The sequence below is a fragment of the Nipponia nippon genome, unplaced genomic scaffold (assembly GCF_047370975.1).
Source record: "Nipponia nippon isolate SJK-2023a ecotype South Korea unplaced genomic scaffold, ASM4737097v1 scaffold_7, whole genome shotgun sequence".
Classification (NCBI taxonomy): domain Eukaryota; kingdom Metazoa; phylum Chordata; class Aves; order Pelecaniformes; family Threskiornithidae; genus Nipponia; species Nipponia nippon.
In genome coordinates, this window is record NW_028262391.1 from 15,669,188 (window position 1) to 15,691,904 (window position 22,717).

General features: G+C 39.1%; 1 protein-coding gene across 1 annotated transcript; it reads right to left on the reverse strand.

Moving 5' to 3' along the window:
* Window positions 1–381: 381 nt before the first annotated feature.
* Window positions 382–22,426, reverse strand: CPB1 (carboxypeptidase B1). Its single transcript, XM_009468476.2, has 11 exons — window positions 22,035–22,426; window positions 21,855–21,930; window positions 20,091–20,215; window positions 17,554–17,653; window positions 15,972–16,073; window positions 15,095–15,196; window positions 12,648–12,758; window positions 12,459–12,549; window positions 11,526–11,728; window positions 3,403–3,487; window positions 382–2,196 (listed from the first exon to the last, which is right to left on the reverse strand). The coding sequence occupies exons 1-11, from the start codon at window positions 22,103–22,105 to the stop codon at window positions 2,009–2,011; spliced, it is 1,254 nt and encodes a 417-aa protein (XP_009466751.1). The 5' UTR covers window positions 22,106–22,426; the 3' UTR covers window positions 382–2,008.
* Between the last annotated feature and the right edge of the window lie 291 nt (window positions 22,427–22,717).

Sequence of the window (22,717 nt, forward strand, 5' to 3'; positions counted from 1 at the left end):
GCTCTTTCCTGCTTAAATTTCTCCCTGTATTTTTTTATGTTCCAAGCTGCATAGATGATATCTCACGTTTAATTGCTCTTTTCTGCCTCTCTGTAATTTGACCAGAGGTGGTAGTGAGTGCCTTCTGTGGTGAAGGCACAGAAGAGCTGCATATCACTGCCTTGCTGTGATTTGACTTTGTGAATGTCGGAGCTATCAAATGCATGCCATATTCTGCCTCAGAGTCACAGTTTAAGTTAACTGGGGTAACCCTCACACCACTGGAGCTGCTGGGTGCTGTGACCTACCCCTCAACTGTATTTGTGATTCTGTGTTTGGTTGCCTGCAGTCCTGCAAAGAGCCTTCCTAGTAACGAATGGTGCCAAGTATCAACAATTCACCTTGCAGTCGGTGTAAGGCCTGTGATACTTTCCCAAATACTACAGTTTTAGTTAGGATAGTCCCTGGGTGGTTGTTAATACTTAGTTAAAATTAGCTAAAATATCTTATGTTCTGAGTAATTTATATTCCTGCCCTTTTTGACATGTTTGGCTCTGGCCGGTATGTTCTGCTTGCATCCTGTGCTATTTTTAGTAAAGCTGATTATCCTTCTCCCCACTTCTGTTGCAAAACAGAATGACATGTCTTTTTACTGGTACGTGCTACTTTCACACATGGGTTCAGTTTCACCAGTGATCAAAAACAGCTGGATCAGTCGTGTGTGAGGACTAGTTTAATATGAGCGCTGCTGGGCTAATTGGAGTGGGCTAGCAGATGCGTTCCTTTCTTTTTCTTATACTTGTAAATGAAAGTGTCATTTTAAATTGGACCTTGTCTTTCTGTTTCCCTCCACAGAGAAGAGGCAAAAAAGGAGAAAGCTTAGTTTTTGACAGGTCTGAAGTTGGTGATTTTCTTGGGAGAACCATTTTCTCTGTAAGATGCATTTCATGGGCTGTTTTGAGTGCATCAGCTAGGGACCTGCCAGAAATAGCGGTAATTCCAGGAGCATCAACGGACAGCGGAAGTCTGTTCAGAGCTTCCAGCAATGGCAGGGAGATCAGCCAGGTTCTGTGTTGACATAAGGTTTGTCCCAGCTTTCTGCAGAGTGCATAACGTGTTAGCCAAGCTCTAATCAGCATTAATAAATGCCAAACACATTTTCTGCAGCTGCGTGAGAAAGCTGCCCACTCTCACTCTGACCCAGTCAGACCCACATTACCTGTACAGAAAGTTGATCGGGAGGGGATAATTCTTTACAGCTTCTCACGAAAGAGGCAGTTAATCATTTATCACCAGGCTTTGTCCTTATGGCTGGTTATGATTCTTCCGCTCATGACAGTAGGAACATGTGGGGCCCCAGGAAGTACCAGGACTCTGAGAATATTTTGAGAAATGCTGCTGTAGTGAGCGTGAGAGCCTTAAATGCAGGGTAGTTTATAGCGTGATTTGTATCAAGTCTTGGTCTTTAAAACTAACAGTAATTCTAAGCTTCAGCACTGAGTTCAGATCAGATTAGCAGTGACCTCAGATCCAAACCAGTTTTCAGTGATGGGCAGATCCAGGGTGGGTTTTGAGAAAATTCACAAGAGCATATCACAGCTAACATAATTTTAAAAGTATGCGATGTGAACTTTCCCTTGTTGCCATTAAGGCAATGAATGGTTGAATGAAAATGCATTTATATGAATCACGTAGCTGTTCTCATTCTGTTTAGCATTCAGGCTGTGTAAGTTCTAATGCTTTGCCTGTCTGCTCTGTGTAAAGATAATTTTAATCATTAAGGCAACCTTTACCTTAAGTTGATTAAGCTTCTTGTGCTTTTTCTTTTTAGACCCCCCTGACTATATTAGTTGCCTTAATAAAAGATACAATTTCTCTTGACAAACTTGTGGTTTTATTGACCTATGATGGACTAAGGCTATGACTAAGAACATTAAGCACAGAGAAATAAAAAACTATTGTTAGGGAAGAATAAAAAGGAAGGCATCTTTGAATAAAACCTTCTTTAATAGTTTTTTAGAACTCCATTCTAATACAAGTGCTTAAGGACATAATTGGCAATATATTTAACAGCAAGTAGAGTCTCTTCACAGGTTGGCTTTATCTGAGATTCAGGGAGAAGAAAACCATATCTACCAGTGTCTCGGAGCTCAAAAGTGAAAGAGTACTTGATGCCTTCATCGTAAGCCCAGTCGTCAGAGCCCCCTGCAGCAGGATCTGTTGATAAAGAAATAAAATAAAGCTTAACTGGAAAAATGGGGCTATGCATTGAAATGTGATATACTTTGGAGTCAAGCCGTGTAGCCAGAAATGCAGAAAGGACAGATAAAAAGGAATATTCAGTGAATTGATTGATTTCTTCTGCTCACGGAAAAGCATCTGTGATTTTAGGCCATTTGTGAGCTTCGTTCCAACTGATGCATGCAAGCAAATGTAAACAAGCTAAACTGCTCCCTCCTTGTCAATATTGCGGGGAGACCATGGGAGGAACATCTAGGGAACAGGAGAATGGCGTGCTTGCATGGGGTTGTTTAGAAAGATTTGATATCAGAAGCAAACACCCTCTCACTGGGTAGCTTTTTGAGGTTCATACAAATATGAAAGAAGTGCAGGTTTGGGATATCAGCTCCGTCTTTTTCTTCTGGACAAGTAGTACTCTCCTTTTCCAGTGCTTTGGTACAATGAAGGCAGTCTCTTTTGCTAAGGAAGGATCCTCCAGACTTGATAAGCATCACAGAAACATTTTTAAAGGAGAGATCCTCATAAATATTCTAAAAATTGGCAGAAACTGTTTTAAATTATTTAAGGAAAGAGAAGTAGGGAAAAGAGTTTAGTTTCCATATTTAAGGAAATTAAGAGATCTTAAATATAGGAGATAAAATACTAGAAATCTATATTTGACAGCCTCAGCTCAGTTTTTGATGCTGCAAAGGCCATATCCTGACAGCTGAGTTCCCAAGAAAGATAGAAGAATGGAATTGTAATTAGTACATTTCTCAAACTGTAATGCAAAGTAAAAGAAATAATTATCTGTGTTGCTAGAGTGGTTGAAGCCGTTCTTTAGGATTCACATTGGTTTTTTGCCTTGACTTGGAGATACTGGAAATGTAGTTATCTCTGTTTGAGATTTTTATGTTTAGAACTAACCTGTGTAGAATTTAGGAATTCGTGCTATGCACATGAATTCCTAAACACTTTACCATGTCAATTTACTTTTCAGGGGTCACACACTCCCTGGGATCCTTAAGGAATATATCATCCCATATTTTAGAACTGACAGATTCCATATATACCTCTGAGCATATGCTTGTGAAGAAAGAAGGGGACTGCTTAGGAAGAGGAACAAGAATCACTATAAAACTGCATTTGATAGTCTTAGTAGCACTTAATATAGATGGCTAGTATATTTAGGCCAGTACTTACAGATTGTTGTAGCTCCTGGGCCGTATGTATATTTGGTATTATACAAACTGGCCAGTTGTTCGGATGCAGCACGAGCAATGGAATTCTGTAGGAAAAGAAGAACGATAAATGCGGATTTTCAGAAGTTCTCTCAGTGAATCTAAGCAAATACATTGTTGAATAAACTGAAAAGCCATGCTTGAGCAGTTATTTGAAAACTGTTGTTCACCTCTCAGAATGACTAGATGTCAGTAGCTGACAAGGCACAACTGGTCCTGTTGTTGTGAAAAAAGCTTATCAGTCAAGAGCTCGTTCTCCAAACTTTAATGGAGTATAGTCCAGTCTGTGTATTGCTTTACTGATGTACAGCCTGCTGTATAGTCCACTATAGTTTGGATAGGTAAGGGAACAATAGGTAACAGGATGTTCTATACTTAGAAGAAACTTGTACAAGATTAAAACTAAATAAGGAATCTTATTTAGAGATAAGAGAATCTTAGAGAATAGTAATAACTTGGTACAGTAAATTGCAAACATGCAATAGCCTTTCTTTTCCTTCTACTCATGCAGCTATAAATTCAGGGTAGAGTCAGCTTAGTCGGTGGAGTTGAACACTGATACAAGTGGAAGCAGATTAAGGTCTTATAAATATTAACAGCCAGAAAAAGGCATAAATTACCTTGGAGCCATATGTAGTCTCATTAATTTCAATTCATTTCCTGTGCACAGAGGGACTCATTCAACTCCCACTGATTTCAGTGAGGGCTGGATCAGGCCCATCGATAGTACTGTGAAGCTTTGTATGTTTGCATTAAGGAAAATAACAGACTTTTCTTTGGAACGTGTGGCTTTTCCAGTTCTTCATTATACAGCATGTTGGTAATAAAACATGAAAACTATTACTAACAGATGATAAATATGAACGATTTTTGAAAGCAGATGTTCAGTATGAGAATAAGCAATGGGTTGCCATATCTTTATAGCTTGCAGCTGAATGGCTTACTATTCTAGGAATTTCCTCAAGCCCCTTCTTTCTCTGTAGGTTATACTCTGGCTTACTTCCCAGTGGAAGATATATTGTAAAATATTCTCTGTTCATCCTTATACTTCAAGTGTTCCTGTGAATTACTCGAAAAGGCATACTGGACAATATGTTTAGAAAATCTTAGTTAAGTGCGAGAGCTTTCTCAGCTTCTACAAATCAGCATCGAAATACATTTGCATTAGCACTAGCAGCCTACTTTATTGCAGAATCGCAAGTGTTTCCCCATTCTCAAATTTTGTATTTTGAACATCCTAGAATTATGTGAGTTTGCTGTAGGAATTTGTGGTCATTTAGCGTGTTAAGAATACTTAAACAAGGCAGACCAAAGAGTATTTGAAGCTTGTCCTTCCACCTATAACGTTGCCTGTACCTGAATGTGGGGTTTAGTTTCTGGCCTCTCTGTTGCCCAAAGACAAGCAACTGTAGGAAGAATGTTGTTGCTTTGCATTTCACAACCTTGGATTCAGAGCAATTGGGGTAGCTGAGCTCTCTCCAGTGTTGGGTGGTTTGTTTTTTTTGTTGGTTGGTTGGGTTTTTTTAATCCCTTAAACAAGCTGATTTTTCTAAAATTCATAATAGTTTTTAACACATGTTGAGGGAATTGTAGAGGTTGGAGACTGCTATTTGCTAGTGATACCTTGTTTTCTTCAATCATCTTTTGTTTATAATATATACATTTAACCAGCAGCTGAGGTTGAGTCAAATCTTCTCTAAATAGTAAATGAAGTTTTAGATGTAAACTGATTCTTCCTCTTTTCAAATATATGCAAGGTGGAAATCAAATTTGTAAAGATAGTCTGATACTATGTTTGGACCTGTTGGTAACCGGTATTTGCTGTCTCTTTAGTAAACTGCGTGGTAGGAACAATAGAACAGCAGAGCTGCTCTTTGGGAAGAATAGGGCATGCCTTTCATTCAGCTGCCAAATGATGGCTTTAAATCATACCAGAACAGATACTAGAAAAAGTATGTCAGGAAGTCTTTTTACCTGAGGGATTTCTTATTATTGGCCAGGAAGTTGTAAAAAGAGAGATCTGTAGAAAGAGCAGTTGAGATTTCCAGCTGTTAAGAGCCTGGAATCCAAATAAACAACTTCCTCACGCTCTCCAGGTTGGAGATCGAGGTAGTATTTTAAATGACCCTCTCTAAGTGAAAAACATGACTGAGCATTTATGACTTCATCATGAAATGAAACTTCTGATGAAGTTTTGCTAGCTGATTTTTTTTCCTTTAAGTGACTCTCTACCATTTGCTTTCCTAATAGATTTATAGTCCAAAACCCAAAGGTAAATAAAAGAAATTTCGACTTTATAGGAACTAAAGTTACCTCTTAATAGTAATTGCTGTTGAGTGATTTTCTAGATCTCTTTGCACAACTGACTTAACTGAATTGTTGCCGTTTGTTTGGAGTTTGTTTGGTTGGTGTTTGTTTGTTGGGGTTTTTGGTTGGTTGGTTGGTTGGTTGGTTTTTTTACTGTTAAGAATCCCTCTCTTGCAAGGAAAATTTTGCTGAGAGTTATAGTAGCAGAGAAACAACTGGTGCCCTGAAGTCCTAGAAATAACTCCAAATTAATACCTTGTAACTGGGAGCAGAAATGGCTTCTCAGCTTCTGGCTTGCAGCTGAACTCGCAGAGCTGGTCATTTCAGCAGAAGGCAGTATTCCCTGCACTGATCACCCATCTGCGTTTACACAGCAGTTACTAATATTTTGCTTGATCTTGTGTACAGAGTGCACGGGCCAGTGAGGCAGCAGAGTTGTGTTCTCAGTTGCCATTATCTTACATAATTAACGACCTTTAAACCTATTTTTTCAGTTATTAGCTTTTAATGAAAGATATGTTAATGGCCTCTCTTTCTGACCGCATCTGGAGTTTTGAACTAACAAGATAAATTGTCAGACTAAGCATCTTCTGTGTCTTAATAGGTAATTTTTTTGGGAGCATCTCCCTCATTTTACTCTTGTGTCATCAGGCCAGATTTGCCAGCAAATTGTGGCTGTTTAGAAACACTTCAGGGATGTTGATTATGCAGCTGCTGCATGTGGACAACTCCCTTTGCCCTCACAGTCTGACAGGGATCTGGAGAAGCCTTTCCACTGATTGACTGGACCTCTTGCTCTCTTCCCTCACTGGACTGCACACTGATTTGCCCGAAGGCTGAAAACTGTATTTTCACTTCACCTTGGTCTCACGTGCTACTTAAGCGACCCTCCACTTCCTTCGTAATGAAAGTCTGAAAACATGGTATTTGCAAAGTTAGCTTTAGCCAAGTGAAGCTAAACTTCTGAGGCTTCTTGTTTTGCCAATAAAAACAGACTCCCCTCAAAAGAGTCCATGACTGATGTGTAATTTAGTTCACTCTTCTGTTGTTGCTCATAGTTAAGCATCTCCCCCAAGAGCCCAGGGAGTCCAGCCAAGTGGAGGACTTTACTATGATGCTTCTTGTGTCTTTGCAAGCCTGTGTCTCTGTGGCAGTCTCACAGAGTGTTTAAGAAATCAGTCCTTGGTGAGAGGGTTTCCAGTGTGTTAAGCTGAATGTGCCCTACACCTGTTGGAGACTCTTGTTTTTGAGCCAGATTCATACATGAGCTTCATCAGGAAGATGCTGCTACTAAAAACATCCTTTTTCACAACTGTAAGACTGTCCGCACAGAGCAGTTCTGTTGCGGGACATCTGTTGTGGCAAATTCAGTGGAGGAGCTGTGAAGCCAGTTCCAAATACTGCTTTTCTGCCCACTTCCCTGTTTGTTGTGCTTCCCGGCTGACTTTACCAATATTTACTTGTAACAAGTAGTACAATCACAGGAGTTCGCAACAGCACAGATACAACAACAGCACAGGCTGCAACTCCTCATTGGTATGTCTGAGTCTTTTAGGTGATAGGATTTTTGCTGTTCAAAAATTCTTACCCACAGCTCTTCATATATCTTAAACACATTCAGGAATAAAATCAGGAGTGAAAAGACTTTGCTCCCAGGCATCAGGTTAAAAAATCAGACTGATATTCACAAAGTCATGCAATATATTTGAAATTCACTCTTCTTGCAGGCTGCACAGACTCTGGGCATATCTCCACTTTCTACTACATCCTATTTTAAGCACTCAAGAGGAAATGAAATGCTAGACCAACCCAATATGGAAGGCGAATTTCTGTGAGCTTAAACAGTAACCAATGTGGCCAGTACACCTTCCAGAGACAGGATTTCAGTTTGTATTACTTGAAAATTATCTTGGGTTGTAAGATAATATATGTTCTGCAGCCTGCCAGAGTGTAATAATACACATCTGACAATGAGAATGAGCTGGCTGCAGACAGGTATTTGGCACTGAGTTTGTTGTTTAACTGAGAGATAGGATTGAACCTGGAAAGGAAGGAAGGAAGGGCACGATGCACATTTCCCTGCTCTATCAAATCATAGTTCAGAGCCAATTCAAATACAAACAAGAATTGATAAAGCTAGATTTGTCTGCTGAAAATAAGGAAAGCATAGGGTGATCTAATAGGAAGCTAAGGCCAAAATATGAATGGATTAAAAAATATAGGCTGAACTGTTTATGAAAAGTGCAATTAAATACAGAGTTCTTTATTGCAAGAGGACAAAAATGTGAATAGTGAAATGATAAGATGAAAAGAATCTTTTTGGGGTGTGGAGAGATACTGGTCTTGCCAAGCACATTTTTTAATTGTGAAAAGCTAATGCTTCTATTCTCTGTAGGAGATGGATTCAAGTGTGTATTCTGTGTGCAGGGGAACCCTCCAGGGTATAGTAAAGAATGAGTCAAGAGAGGATTATGAAGCAGGCAAAATGTGATTCACCAAAAAGGAGTACATATTTCTTTCAGGGTGTCATCACAAGAATATTGTGTAACTTCTGAGAAATTCCTGACCTAGATTTTCCTGTCTTGGGTATTTGTATTTTTGTTGTTCAAGTATTGTTTGGATAACAGTGAAAGTTTTGTGCAACAACCCAGAAGAGGGGTGAAAAACAAAACAACAACCCTGAATAAAGGGAGAAAAGTTTTGGGAAAATCCTTGTGAGCTGTGGGGCTGAAATCCTCAGAGATCCTCTTGCATCTAAGAAGAGTGGGAAGTTGTGGGAAGGAAGGGACATACGTGACTTTCATCATGTTTTACACCCCGGGGCCAGGGGTCGTTGAGGGATAGTTCTAATCTCCGACTCAAAGTAAGTTACAATAACTTTGAGGTGGTTCTGATTTGCTACAGCAATGCAGTGGAGCATAAAGGATGTCTGGTATTCTCAGAGTGCCCTGTTCTACCTGAGAAACCAAACCCAGAAGTTTTATGCCGTCTGGTGATTTCTTGAGGCTGTGAACAGAAAAGGTCTTTTGAGCCCCAAGGACATGCTGTTCAGTATGCTTGCAGGAAAGGAAGGCACGAGCGTTCTCTAGATCTTTCTCTTCTGCAGACTTAGTGTCTTCAATCTCCAATTACTCAATTTTTGTGCCCTTCTATATCTCAGACACTGGAATGCAGCATAAGCCCCATGGTATTATGCTACCTTTAATTAAATACAATGAAACAAAATGTTGTTAATGATAAGCAGACATGTGAGGTTTTGTTTAAGCACATGTCCAGTTGCTCACTGAAAGAGATAAGAAATTGCAACTATATTTCCTTTAATTTATTAGATCTGTCAGAGTAAAAATAAGATCTAAGATAATGGCACTATAAATTTTGCTTCTTCATTTGCAAAATGATTTATGATCCCTTTATTTGCCCAGACAATTTCTGTTAAAAGTTGAGATTCTCATTCTTCAGCATTTCTCTAAATTCTAAATCTAGACTTTTAGACATGAAACGCAACAATTGGCATACAAAATAATACCTCTTTTGGTAGCTGTCTCATTTCAAGCAAATACAATTGTTGATTGAAAACCTTAAATTTTCTTTAGTCACAGCTTAAATCAATGTGGTTTAGTTATTTGAAGTAACCTGAAAAGCTGTACTTTCAAACGTGACCCAGAGCCTGTTGAAATCAGTCTTTCTAATTCACTGACACTGGAGTGAATTAGGCCCTTTCTGTTTAATTATCCCAACTACAGGCAACATTGATTGGGTGATACTCTGATCTCATTCTCCAAAGAAGGATTTTTGGCAAGAAGTCTTCCCTTGTTAAAATCAGATACTGCACAAGTTGAACACCTCTGGGATCCTGCTGTCTTTTTGTTGGGATCACCAATAGAGGAAATATTTTCCCTTAATTAAGATGTGAAAAACACTCATAAGGTCGCCTCGTCATGATGGTGAGATTTGTGATTGCTTTGTAGTGGAAAATAATGGAACTCCCTCTGGGATCAGTGTGCCCGATTTAAAATACAGGATAAAGTGATGTTGGAAAGACTAACTTACGAAGTGAAATCAAATGGTTGAAACGAAATATATACCCTGCATTCCTGGGCTATTTATTTTTTTATGCTGAATGATAATAGCAGAATTGTCCTCTATGGCAGGAAAGAAGAGTTTTTATTGATAAAAATTGTAGGACCTTAGTATGGGTGATTCATTAAATTTTACTGTGTATTAGAATAGAATATGGCTAATATAAAATTTTAATTTAATAAAGGAATTTGAAAACCTAGAAAAGCACATAGGTTCTTTCTTTTTGTTAAGGATTGTTTTAATAATGAGCTGTCAACGTAAACTTTTTACATTTAATACTGTGAGAAACATGCTGTACTTTTAGTTATGTTTCATCACATTTGCTCTCGATTCAAAAAATTGGGCAGAATGTCATGCAAATTTTTAACACGTGGGAACTTTGTGATCTTGACAACAAAGCAGCCTCGAGGGTTTTGTGTTGTTTTACTGCTTTAGACTGAGCTGCAATGTGTGAAATGTGAAGCTTTTGTAAAAACTGAAGACAAGATATTACTACAGTTCCCTGGAATAATTACAACTAAAATTTTTTGGAATATAAATTAAGAAAACAAAATCTTAATCTAAATTTCATCCTCTCTTTTAAGCTGTAAAAAATGTAACAAGAAACTTCACTGTTGGCCCCAGTTTATATTTGTGCTTCAGAATCATGACATCTATTTGGGAGCACTCATAAATCTGTCAAACCTGCACAGCACAGCAACACACACTGTTGTTGCCTTGGACTTTTGGCAGCATCCAGGAAAGAGGGGGAATCAAGATTTGTTTGTTTTGTTTTGCTATGTTGTTTTCCCTGCCAACAGCTTCTAATTGCTAATATGCCAGAGAACTGAAGTCATTTTCTTATTCATTATTGTTGATTTTTGACCTTATAAAATTTTACAACTTTTATACACATTTAGTAGTTTTAACCCCTCTCTCTGTATTTCAGGATTAAAAAAAAAAAAAAAAAAAAAGTATTCCAGACTGTTGTTATCTTGCTTAAATGGCGTTAGGGTGTGGCCTTTCTCTAGGATGCGTAAAAGAGGCGTTTTCCTTTTAAGCACCATATTCATCCTCTCCTCTTCCAAATAAAAGGTGTGTTTGAATCCTGGCCTATTTAGAAAGGCCTCAGAACTCAAACTTTTTACCTGTTTTATATCTAACTGTTTTTAATTATTAAAACTGCCTCGTTGTCTTGAACCTGTATCAATACGAGTTTCACCATTTTACTTCAGTGAGAATTAAGGGTTGGTAGGAAGTGGTAGACAGAGATCCTTGTCTGCTGTTGATGATACCAATTCAGTCATTTCATAGTTATTACAATCCATCGAGCTGTTGGCTTGACTTACAGGGCATAATGTTTCCATGTAATGTATTAAAGCTACGTACGCAGCAACTTCTTGAGTCAGGGCGAAGCAGTGCTGCACAGCATAGTGGATTTCTGTATCGCATGACTGGAAGACAAACCTGACCTTGTGGCAAATTCATTGTGTATGTGGAAATTAAATAAGGCTCTTGAGTTTATCCTGTGCTTGAGCTATCTTGAAGCCATCGTGGCTTCCCTTGTTCTTGCTATGAAAAACTGAAGTATTTTCAAAAACTGGCAGTACAGATTCTTTCCAGATGTTACAGAAACTGCTTGAAGTTAAATGGACCTAAATAGCAAGTGATGATTTTTACTTATTCTTTCCATTATGTCAAAATGACAAAGAGACTTACCAGTTCCTCGTGATTCGATGGTAATTTGTAAGTATACGAATAAGGAAACAGTAGCAGCTGGGAATAGGAGTGAATCGTCAAGTATGCCTTGATTGTAGAAAGATGTTCACGAATAAAATCAGCCAAAGCCTTAGTCTCCTTTTCAGACTCGGGTGCAGAGCCACAGTAAGTGGAATCACAGGGGTTTTTTGAGGCCCCAAGAGCTGGGAAGAAAGGTGAATTTAATGAGTATTTAATGAAAAAAGTTAGTTGTTAGGAGAGTCATGTTACAGCACTTTTGTAGATAAGCCTTGGAAATCCTACTGACACACATGCCATATCAGAGCAGAGAATATTTTCTTGCATAGTTAAGACACAGGGCAACATGACATAGCATTAAATAAATATGCCCTGTACAGTGTGCATAGTTGGAAGAACATGAGTATTGATGTAAAGCCCTATATTATGTAAGTGATTTGGGATATTGATTTGTTTCAGTACTTAATAGTCCTCTCCTTGCATATCATCTCCCTCATTTCTAGGATGCTTCCAGGAAAAAAACAAGTGGAACGCACTCAAAAGAGACCCCTCTCCACTGACTGAAACCAACCGAAAGAAAACTCTCCCAGTTTCTGTTCTGAACTCATAGAAGTGTGTGTGTGTATACGTATATGTGTGTGTATACGTGTGTGTAAGTGTATATATGTCTATATATATACATGCATGTGTGTGTATATATATGTTCACAGAAGTAGCCATACTGATGACACTAGTAACCAAAGTCTGTTTTTTGCCCAAAACCGCCCCCCAAAATTGAACACAAGCTACTCCACAATGCTATACTGGTAGTCTTCACTCAAGCTGGAGCTGGACCAACCATCAGGTAGGGAAAATCCATAATTAATCATCTTGGCTATTGCACCTCATGATCTCCTGTTGTTAGGAGACACTTACTGCACCAGCCAGCATTAAAATTCCTGTTGGGATCTGTACCAATGCAATTGCTACCAGCATTTTTAGAGCGTGTCTTTCTCCACATGCGGTCCTGAAATAGAATGGTGAAGCATAGATCAAAACTAAGAGAAAGTTCTAACAGTTGGCTTTTTCAGCAATACTCTTCTTGAGAAAGAAGAACGTACTTACTTTTGTCCAAGTGTAAACGTAGCCATCAATATTAATAACAGGCAAAACATAGAAATCCAAGCTGTTGAGAAGTGTGGTCATGACAGTATCTTTTCCATAGGTCTCAACAGCCTAGTTGGAGAAAAGTAGAAAAAGCTGATGAAGCCTTCATAGGTCTGTATCTCCTGTGTGTATTTACCCAGGCCTGGGTCTGGATCAGGAATTAATGAATGTGATGGGCAAAGTCATCCAGGTCACTCCTCCATGTGAGATGGCAGCTCTGTGATATTACATATATTTAGAGGATTTACACTGACTCGAACCACACTGCTGTTAGAAAGTCATCTCATTCTGGTAGATAAATTATATGGCAAAACAATGTTGATTTTAGACAGGATAATAAATCACTGGGCAGAGATTTCCATCTACTAGCTTCTTGTTTAAAGACAGAGCAAAGCTCTGTCCATATATTGTCCCTACATCCTGTCACCTTAAAGGTTTGCATTTAATTTATGTGAGAAGGAAAAATCATTATTCCCATTTTTTATCTGTTGTGCAGAGCAATTTCATCAATAACCAAAATTATAGAGAATATTTCCAAAGAACATCCTTACACATTTCCACTCATAATGCTGTGGATGCACATATTCATAGGCAGGCAGACTTTTCCCTGCACTTTTCCAAACACACATTGAATAACACAAAAACTCCTGCCATAAACCCATATATCCTGATTCTTCATGGCCTGGCATTTTGTGTGCTTGTTCACAGATTTATATCAGTGTCGAGGAGCATGCAACGATCATGGAAATTCGCTCTAAGTAGTATGTTGCACCCATGTTTCCCTTACGCAGACATAAAGGACAACACAGGGAGCAATGCAATGGAGAAAGGCATCTATTGTCCTGTAACTAGCAAGTGGGGAGGTTGACTGCAGGATCTAGAAAAGCAGTTTCAGATCACTAGAACTTACTTTTTCCTCTTTTGTTTTTTTTTATGCTTGGGGTTTTTTTGGAGATGCATATAACAATCCACCTTGCTCCTGTTTTTCTGTAGGTTTTTTTTCACTTTTATGTCTAGAAGCAATCCCAAGTGAACTGCTGATGACGCTCAGAGGACTGTGCTTTTAAAGCACTTCTGCCTATCCACACTTGGATCCACTGAGCAGAGCCGCTGCTGGTGTCAGGTACACCCATGAATTAAGTGACCAGACAGTGAAAATGACAGCTGTAGTGACGTGAATTGCTAAGAGAAAAATGGTAGCAAATACTGGTTGCAGCCTTATTAGGAGATAATGAAATCACATTCCCATTGACTCCACTGAGATGTCACTTTCAATTTCCACTGCTCCCTACACAAAACCGCATGGCTGTCTGGTAAGACTGAGAATATACTTGCCACCAAGGCCTCTGCCAGTGTGGCTCACTGATGTACCTTGGCTTTCTTTTACTTGGGTTTTAAATCCCAGCTGTTGCTTCTGGGTTTTTGTTTGTTTGGGTTTTTTTGTTTTGTTTTTTTTTTTTTTTTAATCTTCAAGCAGGGAGATTCTTGCAAAATTTGAGATTCAGTCAGTGAGTTGTTCTGCTAAGTTGACTGATCTCCCCCTGTTGAGGGGGAATATACCTCTTCTCTGTAGAGAACACTGTGCAGCATTTCATAACTCCCATCTGCTTTTATATTGGTGATAAGGAGAAGGAAAAGTCAAAGGAGATAAAATTGTTTAACTCAAGGCCTAAAGTATCCCAGCCTGAAGTGAAGCTCTGTGTGAGCTACACAGGTGTGTATTTCCTGAATATGGTTTCATGTTTTAGAAAACGTTCTGTACAACTTGAAGTGGCAGCTCAAAGGGATGTGTATGCATTTCCCTCTTCCTGAGTGGAGTTTAGGGAGCTTCATCTACAGTCTTCCTCCTCTCTTGGGTACATTTCCTCAGTGCACTCTGTGCTTAGCTGAGGGTAGCTCTCCACCCTCTCTGTTGCCTTACTGAGTAAAGCTCATTGCAGGGAATGCAGCACCTGACATTGTAGGAAGACAGCTGTTCTGACGTGCATTCAGACGCCTTCTGATGTGCCCTTGAATTTCCTTATTCCCTACTCCTTATGACTATGTAAAAAACATGACTATGTTTATAGTATTACTAGACCTGTTTGCTTGTCTCTCACCTTTCTCTGACTACAGGTGCAAAAAGGGATTTATAGACTGTGTAAGTAACCCTTGTAGTTGTCAGTACCTCTTGCATATGCTTTTAGGTAGTCTTAAGCTGCTGAAAGATTACAGGTCCAACCATTAAGATCTGGTTTAAGTAGTTATACCCTAACCGTCTGAGGTTAGAGAAGGGATGTGCAGACTGGTATTTAGAGGTAAAAAGGCAATCATCTGCAGTGGCCTCAGCTCTTGCTGCTCACTTAAGATTTTCTTAAACATAGTTGCATTTTGTAAAATATTTTTTCGTCATTAAGCTTACTGACTTCTTTCACAAACCACTGGCAGAAAGCAGGGGAGATCCACTCTCTTGCATGGAAACCACAATCCATAAAGATGGCCTTCTTATTTGGACGACTTTTTCCCATCTAGGAAAAACCCAACAAAAAATCCAGGTCTTGAACAAAATAATTTCTATGCAGAACAAGTCAGTCACCTTGCTGACCCAAAAAGTCAAACTTTATACAAATACAGCATTCCTTGATTACATGGAAATCTATGGAGTGCTCTCAGCTGTAGCTGACCATGGTATTCAAACTAAAACAATAGACTCTTAATAATTTCATTTTTATTAATGTAGATAAGCTTCCCCCCACCCCAATTATTTGATTATTCTGCACTGTTGATTTATTTCCTGTAGTGTCTCTAAGAGTTGATCTTGTTTGCTTGACTGATATATTATTGTAAATGCTTATGCAATTTTCAGCAAGTAATCTTTATCCTTTCACCTTTATTTAAGTCATCGTATCTTATTTATTCGTAAGAGTTATGCCAAAAATTAGATATGATGAAGATACAAACAAATTTGTTGCCTATTGATAGAGATAGTGACATTTATAGATCCTTTCAGAGTAAATGGGTTTACAAACAACAGATGCAGAGAACATAAAGGTAGATGATCATTCAAATAGCTCTCAGGAGTGTGGTTAAATTTATATGTCTGAACTTCTAATAATTCCTTATGCCCCTTTTAAAAAAAAAATCTTAAAAGCTGAAAAAATCATAGTAGTAGTGAACAAAATGTGTTGGATTTTCTGCAAAATGTATATTACTATCTTAGCATCCCTGGTGTTTTAACAGACATCATAATCTTGTGGAGGTTAATAGAGGAAAAGTCTAGCACAAAGAAATCCAAGCACTTACTTTGAGAAGGTACATTGGCCGTCCTTCATATGTTTCCCCAATTACACTGCGAGAGACAAGGTCTGGGTTCTGAGCAGCAATATCAGCAGTCCAAGCAGCTATCTGTTTAATAAGGAGGTTATATTTACTGATGTTTCTGTCCTCAGGTCCAGAGTAATTAATTCACAGACTTCAGGCCAGAAGGGTCCTTCTGAGCATCTACTTGATTTAATACAGTTTGTAGATTTCTAAGAATTAATTCTTACTTGTACTAGAGCTACATGTCTGAATTAAGATTTTCTAGTATGAATTTATCTAAATCCATCACTGGAGTATGGCTGGTGGATTACAAAAGCCTTTGAATGCTAACCCTATATAGTTATGACCTTGTCAACCCTTAAGCTCTCTTAACAAAAGAAAACTGTTTTTCTTGTTAAGCTAAGTAGATTGAATGCCTTGAATCTTCTACATGTTGTAATGTTTTTCAGTTTCATGGCTCTTTTATTCATCATCATTCTTGAACTACTGACAGAAGTGCTGGACAGGGATTTGTAGGAACAGTCCACCAATGCCAGATACAAAAGAAAGAAAATCTCCTTCATTCTATTTATTATTTAAGGGAAGTAATAACAGCCTTTATTATCTTAATATTGGAGCAAGTTTCCTTTGTTACAGGTGCCTTCAAAAGCTCACAAAAAAGTTGTCACATCCACACAAAAAAGCATTTCATGCCCAAAGAGCTAAGAACTAAGAAAAAGACAGGAAACAGAAGACAGATCTAGACAAACTGGCAAGAGAATACTAGAAATAATGGTTGACATTATGGATGTTGGTGGTTTTTTGCATGCCAATAACCTTTGCAGAGTCAGAGGAGCTTTTGTTCTTATTTTTAAATAGCCTTGTAAAAGGAGACTTTTTTTTTTTAGGAGAGTTCTGATGGAAGAAAATTGATTAGTTCTGTATATGATCTATAGATACCACTTGGAGAGGAAATACAAATTTTCTTGTTTGAAAATGTAACGGGTGCTTAGTGGGCAATGATCAGCAGAAAAATGAAAGATTTTTGCAAGGAAAGACATGAAAGGGAGATTGTCATACTTTTAAGTATAAGAGCTGTGATGCAATGGAGGGTAAGGAGCCTCTGCAAAGATGTGAAGAGTGACACGGTCAAGGTTACGTGTCAGGAAAAATGAGCATGGCTGTGAAAAAAGGAGGGAGGAGGGGAGAGCTTATGGTGGAAGATGAAGAGTTAGAATTGGGGCAAGGAATGTAATCAAGTTTTTTAGCAGAGGAGATAGGAGGAGTGAAAAGGAAAGGGAAAACTAATAGTGAAGCATGTCAGCCTGGTCATTAGATTTCTGCCAGAGTTTCTTTGCAGCACTGGGAGCAGAAGTAGAGGAAATAGGTGTACGGGGATGGATTATACAGATTAACTTGGTAATGAGCAGTAAAGGAGAAGAGGAAGGAGAGTTTGGAAGAGTTATCATATTAATGGATGGAACAGAAGAGGAAAAGGGAAGAAGGCTGGAAGCATATCAGAAGCCATTTTGACTACAGATGCTAAGGTACCGAGCTAATAAAGTAGCAAACTTCTAGACTTTACCGTTTCCCAGTTGTTGTACTTTTCATAGCTGTGTCTGGTGGTACGAGTTTTGCTGTCAAACTGGGCATCCAGTGCAGCCTGCAGGTTGTCAATCAGAACTCTGCAATAGGGCACCATGAAAAGTGTAAAGAGAAACATACAATTTGCTCGCAGGAAAGTAAGCACCAGGTAGACATTTCAGGGTCTTCCTGAAATTAAGGCCACATGGATTGTGAAGTGAAATGTGGCGGGGTTGATTTATGCATTTGAAAATAAGATATATTACGTTCAAATTTCAACCTACTTCCTGCCTCAGCCTTGCCGTGAGAATGGTCAGGGAGCAATACCTTCCTCCTAATTAGCACCTGCCTACTTACTCCCATACTAACAAACCTCCAGGGTGGCAACAGTTGGCTTTAGGAAGAATGGCAATGCTGAGACAGAGTGTGTGTAGAAAATGAGCTCTGGGCTGACCTCATGTTCCCAGATTGCCTCTGCCTCAATAGGAAAAGGGTCCTCTCTTGAACTTTTGGTACTGGAGGACAGTTAGACTGCAGCAACGTAACACTCCCATGTAGCAACCCAGAGATGTTTGCCTGATGAAATTCTATGTCAAACCAAGCTTTCAGTGGTTTGACAGCTCTATTGCAGGTGGCATTATCCATCCTCCAAGCTACTTCACTGCATGTGAGGTGGGCTATTAAAGTAGAACACACAAGGGCACGAAAACCCCAGCATCCTGTCTGGATTGGTTGGATGTCTCCTGTTTATCTTTTGCTGGGGCTGACACAAAGGCACAGCTCATCGCCGAGCATACTCTTGAGGACCTTTGGCTCATATTTCAACCTTGGCTATCAAAAAATGAAGACCTTTTGTTTTTCCAGTGCTTGTCTTAACATTCTTACAAATCTTACTCATCCAGGATATGTCCTTGATCATTTGTGATTTGGATAGAAGAGCAGGAGGCCAGTTTGTGAGGTGCCACCAGCCTTCAGAACAAACAGTGCAAATGACTGCATTGACATGATGTCACGGCACTGCGGCTGCACTTCAAAAGAGTTGTAACGGCTTGGGTTGTCACAAGGCCGCTCCACTCAAGTTTGTCAGGGGCACCTTCCAGACATTATGGCCTTTGTTGTAATCAAAAGATTTGTGCTTGGACCTGAGGGACTTCATGAATATTATAGGAAAAACTAACACGTGTAGAGTAACTCCTCCTTTGCCAAAGAGGAAATTCCACTGAAGTTGGATTCCTGTGCTGTATGTGGGCTGTGGCATTTTTGAAAATTATTTCTTCTAAAATGTTTTTAGATTCTGTTCCCTCAGCGCCATCCAAATCAGACATGGTTAACATGAGGCCAGTAAGTTTAGGGATGGATTATCCTTGGATTTAGCGGATCATAAAAGTTATGTTTAATGAGAACTGTGTGGTGTCCAATGAAGGAGTTTGGTCTGGTGGCAACAACAATGGAGCTGAGAGACAAAATCTCTCCACTCAGCCAAATGAAGTCATGAGAATTTGATCAAGTAATACTGACTTTCAGTGTCTGAGTACATGATGCTGACAGTACATCCATTACACATCGAAGAAGCCTGATAATCAAGTTGGGCCAAGCCAATTTGCAAAGTTCAGGTGGAGCTAAAGGAGCAACGAAGACAGACAGCCCCACTCCACTCCAGCCGAAAGTCAACTTCTCATCCTTGATTAATGCTTGCATAGTGACTGGAAGATATGAAGTATAAGCAGTTGCCTGGTCCTGCTCTTTTCTCCTTACCCTCCCATTAGTGCTACTCACTGCAATGCTTCTGTTCTCAGGAATATGTAGTGTGGCAGTGTGGTCTATTCCCTCCACTTATGCTGCAGTTGTATTCAGTCATGGAAACTCAGGGTGTTTTTACTTCTGGGTAATATACTTACAAAATATCTAAGCCAATTAAGAGCTCTCTCTTTGGAGAAATCCTTGCCGTGGATCTGTTGTGTGACTTGAGTAACCCCAAGGCTGTCCTGGGAATCTGTTCTCCCCACTCCCTTGGCCCTTCACCTAGCAACTGTCGTCTTTGTCATCAGTTTGGTTTTTTTGCCTCTTTAGCTATCATTCTGCAGCTTAGAGAACTCAGTGGGGAGCCCCTCATGGTGGCCCTTGGGGCTCACCATTTTCTGGCTTCAGTTCCCTTATACTATCATGCAAACCCATCTGGTGTACTTTCTGGCTCTTTCTAGACCTTTGCTGCATTTTGGCTTTAGTGGGAAACATTTCTTGTCCCCTCTGTACTCCAGCCTTGTGTACTGCAGTGAGCTTTCACCTTGGGGAAATTCCTGGCAGTAAGTCTTTGCTTCCTGTCTCCTACCTCTAGCAACATTTCACCTCACCCCTTTAACGCAGAGCAGCTACAGTCCATTTGAACTGCCATAGGAAAGCTGAACCCAGCAGAGGCATCCACAGGAGGGATGAAGTTTGTGACAGGAAGATCAGTTGACTAATGTGAAAAGATCAAACACATTTTCCCCAGTATTTAATCTCCTTCTATTCAAAATACAGTAGTGAGAACAAACTTACCTATATTCCACTCCACTTTCTTTCAAAAGATCTTCAACCTCAAAAGACTTGTCAGCTTCAACTCGGAAATCAACTTGCATTTTTGGCCTTACCAGTGTGACAGAGTCTGGCTGCCAAAAGTCAACCTGAAAGAAGGCCAAATGAATACATAAACAAATAAACACATACATATGGCTGTGATTTTTAGGTGTATGTGTGATGATGATGTTGGTTGTGATTACCAAATTTCATTCCTATCCTATTACACTGACCCAACCTTGCTTGCCAGAAGTATCAACCTAAATTTTAACTGGAAATTGATTAAGAAGATTTTATTAGGCCCTGCAATTTATATGGCAGAATACTGGAGATGGCAGTGACAGTTTCACAAATGCCAAGTATTCTACAGCATCTGAGTGCATACAGACTTGTGAGTATTATAACTATCTTTACAACTTCTTTCATTCTTTGCACAGATTTCATAGGAAATTTTTGCCTATAAGCATTAGGTAGAACTCCTGACTCAGTAGTGGAGGGATGCTACATGAATACTTTACATAAATCAGCTGGGAAAGACTGTTGTCTGTATGAGCGCTTTTAAGACTCAGTTCACTAAAGTTGGTATGAGGAACCTGTGCCTTCAGAAGATATTTAGTTCAGGGTGGACAAACAAGAGTCCTATTACTATTTCACGTATTTTTGCTGAAGTCAGCTTCCAGACCTCTGGATTTAGCACCCTATTAAAGGCAATGAAAGCAAAGCTGGTTTGTCAACCTAATGCCTTTTCAGCCTTTCGTCTCATGAATGTAAAGGAATTTGGGGCCGGTGGGCATATTCATGAGCTATGCGTCTTCAAGTGAGATGACTATTCCAGGATATACTACTACATCAGTCCTGACTGATTGCTTTCTATAACAATGGTAGTCCAGGGATATTTTCTTTGCTTAAAAGAAAAACAAAACAAACAATCCCTTTATACTACACACTTAAAAGGAAGCATGGTATATTAATTTACTTAATATTGGCAGCACCATTCCAATAGTATATTCTTCTACAGACTACTGTTCCAGCATGCTATACTAGCCTGTTGATGATAGTTCTCCCCATCTGTACTTCGTTAAAAATACCGTCCTTTCATCCTACAGATAATGGTGTCTTTTTCACCAACAGCTATTTTACTACATCAAAGCTGAAGAGAAATATTGAAAACACATTTGCTGTCTTTATTGTTTTTTCTCATGTCATTGTGTCATCATATATCTACATCAAGGTCAGTAAGAAACATGCAGCTTGGTTGGATAGAAAGGAAGCTTTAAAGAAAAGTCAAAGAAAAGATGACATGAGAGACTAGAGGCCAAAGAAAAGTTCAGTTTGGTGGGAGTACGGATTTTTAGATTATTTACACGAGCAAAATATTTTGCGTATAATGGTAAAAGTTCTGGTAGTTGGAATTTCCATGTTTTATCTAATACATTCGTGAAAGCACCCCACACTGAATACAGCATTTCAGATTAACTTATTCTATTAATAAATTCTGGTGGGCACTTTGATATGCAGACTGGGTTACCCAGACTTTCTAGGAAGGTACTGGAATGTATTTGCGTAGCTCTAGCTGTGTCACCTTGTCCTGTTCCTTCTGAAGAAACATTCCAGTTGACTTGAATGGAATCAAGATTAGGTCTTTAATTCAGTAGCATGATTTTTTTTTTTAAGATATATGTTAGTGGAACAAAAGGAGATATGTTCCTTTCAAATGCAATATAGCCCCTTCCCCACATTCTTTACCTGCATGTTGCTGGCAAGGGAATTGATGATTTCCACCTGCTCATCATTCTGCGGAATCACACGAAACACCTTCTGCCTGAAAGGGGAGAGAAAGGTTGGATTTCAAACAGGTAAGTCAGTTGAAAGGCTTTTGCTCATGCAGAAGAAATTGTGCAAATATAAAACGATGTCTGTTCTTACCGATCAAAGGCAAGATCCTGCAGGTGAGCAGAAACAGCTGCAGCACCTATGAGAACCAAGAGCGCCCACATTTTTTTTAAAGAAAAAAACCCCAGGTTTTCAGTTCTGTGCTGCTTTTATAACATGTTTTGTCCTGCTTTTTATCAATTATACACCAGAACAACCCACTGATAGATTATGCCCTTGACTTTGTTTTGTTTGCATACTATTTATAATGTGTTTTTTACCCCACACCTGTGAAAACAGCTGAAAGTCTCAAGGCGGGCTAGCTAAAGAATCTTGCTACTTGCGCTGGATAAACTCTTGATATGAGAAAGTTAATTTAATTTACTTTGTTCTTTTCTGTTGTATGTGTATTTTGATTAAATTACACTTTTTTGCAATGATTTGGTTGCTGGATTACAAACTGTATAATACTTTATTGTTACTTTATGCAGTGGTAGAGGTCTATCGATGTTGTTGCAGTGTGACTGGTCTTAATCACACAGCATTGTCCCTCTGCCTGAATAATATGGGGCTGACGCTGACAAAGGAAGAGGAAACACAGCTGGGATGTACCAATTATCTTTTTTTCCCCCAACAGAGAAGAAAAGTACTGAACTTGTTCTTTGCTCAGTTCACTGAAACTTATGAGTGAGTCAGGTGTCTGCAGAACTGAGAGTGTAGAAATTTCTAGTCACAGT

Bases quoted from the DNA above. Each gene is read 5' to 3' on its own strand.
- CPB1 (XM_009468476.2), bottom strand. From the start codon at position 22,105: ATGTGGGCGCTCTTGGTTCTCATAGGTGCTGCAGCTGTTTCTGCTCAC. The intron at 17,654-20,090 runs GTAAGTTTGTTC...GCCCTATTGCAG, and splicing joins GAAAGTGGAGTGGAATATAG to AGTTCTGATTGACAACCTGC. The intron at 12,759-15,094 runs GTCAGTAAGCTT...TTCTCCAACTAG, and splicing joins GCCAGTGGTTTGTGAAAGAA to GCTGTTGAGACCTATGGAAA.